At 32.7% G+C, this 5905-nt stretch overlaps 1 protein-coding gene across 1 annotated transcript in view; it reads right to left on the reverse strand.

The window, feature by feature from the left end:
* The window catches only part of Cdh19 (cadherin 19), a 106287-nt gene that overhangs the window by 53058 nt on the left and 47324 nt on the right, over positions 1-5905 (reverse strand). Inside the window, exon 4 of the mRNA XM_008840673.2 lies at positions 515-634. Coding sequence (XP_008838895.1) covers positions 515-634 — 120 coding nt within the window. The remainder of the gene's footprint in view (positions 1-514; positions 635-5905) is intronic.

Consider the following 5905-nt stretch of genomic DNA (forward strand, 5'->3'; position numbering starts at 1 on the left):
CAAGAAAAATTTGAAATGCATTGATAAACAAATACAGAAATCACAGAAATCTTTTAAATAAAAAATATGTAAAATACAGTGCTATATTAAAGGGAACTCCCTACCAATTTACACATCTAATATGCTGATTATCCTAGACACATGGATGGGTATTCAAATGTATCTCAGTATGGTTATTACCTTGTATTCACCTGATTTATTAATGTCTCTTGATATGTATTGCATCTTATCAATTTCCTATAGTGACTTTTGCTTTCCTTTCTCAAATAGATTGTTAAGACTTATTGCATATACCATATACTATATATGTAAGTATTCTGTAATTTGTATGTGAAAATTCTAATTTTCAAATCTTAGAAAAATTGTTTGAAAACAATGAAATTAAAAATTTAGAAATTACATCTCATTTATTGAAACACCTTGTCTGCTATACATTTATCTGTGTAGATGATTTGTGATGACATTTTCCTCCTTTGGAATCATGAAGGATTGTACTTGGCTTTATTCAAAATACCTGTTGTGGGTTCAACAGAAAAATATGGTTGGCCTTGTTCTAAGTTGTAGAGGAGACGGGCATGATAGCCACTGGCAGGATCATCAGCATCAGTAGCTGTCACTTTGATAACAAATGTCCCTAAAGAAAAAGAAATATTAGGAAATTCAGATTTGGATGTTACTTAAAAATAAAATTAGCTCTATAAAGCATATGATGATATAAAACAAAATCTTAGCTTATGCCCTCTTTATGAATTGCAGACATAGCATTCAGTGTATAAACAAGAGACTATAACTATATATGAATCTGTCTACTAATAGAATACTAACAATCAAATTTTACTGTTATAATTTTGCTGATTGCATATAATTAGAGGTATCTGTAGTTTATAGTAAGGCAAGTTATAAAAATTGATCAGAAAATCATTTAACGGAAGAGCTTCCTTAGTTGTGAAATTTGTAAGTTTTTTTCTTTCTAGTGATGTTGATGAATAATATATAATTTATTTAAAGTAAATTATCTTAATATTGTAATCTTTGAATCTAGCAAACTTACATTCTGTAAAATCATATTTTGATGGATACAAATTATCACCAGAGTATTGTTTAAAATAAAACTGTTTTAATAAAAAAACAATTCCTACACGTAATGAGGGTTTTGAATATGTAACATAACAAAATAATACTGTTAAAAAACTCATGTTAAGGGCTAGAGAATTGGCTCAGCAGTTAAGAACACTTGGTGCCCTTTCAGAGAACCTGGGTTCCCTTTCCAACACCCCCATAGTGGTTAACAACCATTCTTAACTCCAGTTCTAGGGGATCCGATGCCCTCTTCTGATCTCCAGGGACACTGCATAACATGAATGCCCTTGTAACACATGCAGTTAATACACTCATGCATATAAAATTATAATAATGACAAATATTTTTAAAAAATAATAATTCATTTTCATATATAATTATGATCTTTCCACATGTGATAAACTGACAAATTGAAAAGAATATGGAATATGTTTTTATCAAAAATGGCAGTGCCAGATCCTGCACACTGGGCCATGATGCCCTGCTCCCCATTCTCACTGCTACAGGGCTCATATCTACTATGCTTAACTAATTAGACCCTCCCCATGTTGTCACTTCCCTGCCTTAGATCTAGGCCCCATACTGCTTGCCTTGCCTGAAACTTCTGGACTAGGCTGAAAAGCATGCCTCTCATCATTTATCAAAGAAAGCTTCCTTTTGCAACAGGTGTGAGACTATTAAAGAGTTATACAGCTGGTCAAACACAGAGAATAAGAATCTGTGGCATACCCAGTCCTAAGTGACAAGCTACATAAAATCTCTTCACCTAAGGTTCAAGGAACATAGCAAAACAGAGGGAGAAAGAATATCACACCAAGGAAGCATCCTCATACAACAAATAGCGATTAACACAGAAAGTCACAACTGGCCAAATGTAGAGGCAAAAAAAAATTCTGCAGCATGCATGTCCCTGGATAAACTCCTATATTAAACTTCAGCCACTGTTGGCTCAGGGTTCAATGTCAAAGAGGGGGCCAAAAGACTGTAAGAGCCAGGGATGGTGGATGACCACAACGAAACAGAGTTTTTCTAGGTGGCTGGGAACTTGGTCACAGGAACTTACAGCAATTGTGACAGTATACACAAGACCAGTGCAAATGCAAACCAGACAAAAACCCAGCATAGAAGTAGGGAAATGTGGAAGAAGCTCCAGCTTTAGCTGAGGAACTATTGACAACTAATCACTGCTACGTGTTGGAGAGTTTGGTTTTCATTAAAGGAGTGGTGCTAAATAGGCTCCCTGGATGAACTCTCACTGTGGGTTATTTGGGTTCAGGAACTTATCTCAATAGGCCTTAACCTATGTGGTGGTTTGAATGACAATGCCCCCCATAGATTTCAAGTATTCAGAGATTTTTGTCCCCAGTTGGTGGCACTGTTTTGGGAGGTCTCAGAAGTTGTGGCCATGCTGGAGGAAGCATGTCACTAGAGGCTGGTTAGGGAGTTCTTAAGCCTTGTGCAATTTCCAGTCTCTCTCTGTTTCCTGTGCCTACTTTGATATGTGAGGCTCTGCTTTCTGCTCACTGTCACTTCCTGCCACCACACCTCCCTGCCATGACAGACTGTCTTCTGGAATTATAAGATCAAATAAATTATTCCTTTTATAAGTGTCCTTCATCACGATGTTTTCTTACAGCAACAGAAAAGTAACTAGACAACACGTATGACAGAATGCATTAAATCTGTTGGCAGGTTATGAGGGGATTTGCAACCAGGAAAAAGGTGTAAATATGATTAAGATGGATGGTGTGAAATGCACAAAAGATCAATTAAAATTTAAAAAGAAATCACAGCAAAATGACATTTCACTTTTTCCACAATGATAAGGGCATTATAAAAAAAAATAAAATCTTTGATTTATAACTTTCAAGAACTATGCCTGGTAAGCTATTATAAAAAAAAGAAAGAAAAAAGAAGAAAGAAAGAAAGAAAGAAAGAAAGAAAGAAAGAAAGAAAGAAAGGAAGGAAGGAAAGACACAATAAGATAAAAAGCTCATGACTTACAAATGACACCCAATGACACTTCAACTATAAAAAGCCTATAAATGCAAAGAACAGGAATGACACATGAATACCATCTGACTTAGAAGTAAAGCCAAGTCAACATTCAAAGTCTTGTGCCACCATCATAATAGATACAGAGATCACAGGATGAAATGTACCATACAGTTATGACCTTGAAACACAGAAAACTTTAATACATATCATATGTACTAATGAAATATTAAAAATGTCCTCCTGGGTTGATAAAATAATAATGCCTAGTATAATCGGTTCAATTGAACACATTAGTAAAGTATTTGTAGGCTGGAGAGATGACTCAGTTGAGGACACTGGTTATTCTGGCAGAAGACCCAGGTTCAAATCCCAGTACCCACATGGCAGCTAACAATTGTCCATAACTCCAGTTCCAGAGGATTCAACACTTTCTTTTGTCCTCTACAGGCATTACATGACATTGTGCACTTACATACATGCAGTCAATACACGCATACACATAAAATAAAAAATAATAAACAAATTAAAAATAAAAGTAAAAAAAAGTATTTTCCAGGATAGTAAGGAAAATAAAAATAAAATGTTATATAAAACTATTATTCAGATTTAATTTTGTTTGAAACAAAAACAAAGCTATTTATAGGAAACAGAATTCTAAGTAAATTTAGCAAGATAACTATGTGTTTAGAATTAATAATCAATGTATTTATTAGAATAATTATTATCACTGACTGTTCTATACACATAACTACATAACAAATGGTATAAATCTCTAACAGTATCTTTATTTATTTATTTATTTATTTATTTTGGTCTTTTTGAGACAGGGTCTCCCTGTAGCCCCAGCTGTCCTGGATTCACTATGGAGACCAGGCTGGCTTCTAACTCACAGAGATACACCTACATCTGCCTCCCCAGTGCTGGGATTAAAGGCATGTGCCACCACGCTGGGCTAACAGTGTCATTTTTAAAAGGTCGGCTCTAAACATTAACTTTTAAAAAATTAGGAGTTGCTATAACTTACTCTTTGGTGCTGGGATTAAAGGCATGTGCCACCACGCTTGGCTAACAGTGTCATTTTTAAAAGGTCATCTCTAAACATTAACTTTTAAAAAATTAGGAGTTGCTATAACTTACTCTTTTTCTTAAGTTTTCTTGTATCTTTGGAAAACAGGCACCTGCACATTGTAACAAACATCAAAATATACTTGAAATTTAATCTCAATGCAAAGAAAAAACATTCATTATTTTAATTTTATTTATATTAATACCTGTATGTTAATTATCTTACTGCCAGGATAGAATTGAAATATTATGTAATTTCTATTCATAAATATTATGTCAATTATTATATTACATTCAAATACTATTTTCTATTTATAACTTCATTATATATTCATGCCTTTTCTAAGATTTTTTTCCTTTTCTACTGTTATAACAAATTAATCCTGATTATGTACCAAAGTCAGGAAAAGGAAAAGATAAGTTTTTATTTTAATTCTAATTATATGTCTTCTGTCAGTGTTTCTTATATTCTTTTTGTTATTATCAGTTTGGTATAGGTTCACTTGAAATTTTAAATTCCTGGTGAATATGATTTCAAAAATTTTAAATATTATAATGTGATCTACAGGTCATCAAATCAAGCAATGCTGAAAGCTTTTGGAAAGATATTTAGAATAAGCTTGAGAGACTATCCAATTGAAGATAAATGCAATGATTTAACATCTTTAATTTCTTTACCATATATCTAATCATTTTGTATAAAAATGAAAACAGAATGAGACAGGCACTGATATATAAGCATTGTTGCAAAATTCAATAAATGTAAAATAATTATGTGTACACCTACCATAAATACTCAGATTTTAAAATTACTTTAAATTACTGGGGTTTTACTGTGTTTCTATAGACACAAAATTTCAAACTATGGTTCCTGCAAAAGAGTATATTTGTTTAAAGACTTTGTTCTGTGTGACTAAGAATGACTTTAGTAGCACAAAATCAAAAGTCAAATAGTTTTTCAGTTTTCTACAGAAAATTCTGTGACTTTACACAGAACAATCCAGTTTTATCAACTGAGACAATCTGATAGGAATCCCTTCTGTGCTTTGTTAATTGCTCATAAGTTTTTTGTTTTCTTTTGTTTTTTTTTTTTTTTTGTTTTTTTTGGTGTATGTGTTTGTGTTTTTTTGTTGTTGTTGTTGTTTGTTTTCTTAAAGGGGATAAGCCATAGTTTATTCTGGAGCCAAATATGAGATAATTGAGTGATTATGGCCTTGGAATATAGATTTGGTTTACTCCAAATTCCATGCTCAAACGTGGTAGCAATTTCATTAAGTTTTTATAGTTACAGAATGAAAAGTCATAAATCAAGTCACTTTTCAAATACATAGGGGGAAAGAGTGTGTAGGTAGATACAGCACAAGATATTAATTCAGAAAAAGTGGTGGGCAAGGAGTGGCTGTTTAGGGGCTAAAGATGGCCAGAGATAATTTGTGAATTTGCTTTGATTCTGCAACATTCCAAACTCTCCACTTCCATTAAAGTGTTAATCAGTTGGTCAGCCTGGCAGGAAGTTTCATTCAAGATGAAGGATTTTTCTGGAAACTTTCAATCACAGTTTCCCCTTATGCCAAGCATCACATTTTGTGCAAGCAGAGGCCACATACTATTTAACTGTGATTATCATGAGTATTTATTTGTTGACATTTTGCTTATGTTTTATATCATTCAACATTTTAAACAATATAGGATACTTTATCAATGATTTTCTTTTTATTAATATATAAATAATATAAAATAAGAAAAATTTCATTGTCAAAAT

This window comes from Nannospalax galili, unplaced genomic scaffold (assembly GCF_000622305.1).
Source record: "Nannospalax galili isolate Female #2095 unplaced genomic scaffold, S.galili_v1.0 scaffold298, whole genome shotgun sequence".
NCBI lineage: Eukaryota > Metazoa > Chordata > Mammalia > Rodentia > Spalacidae > Nannospalax > Nannospalax galili.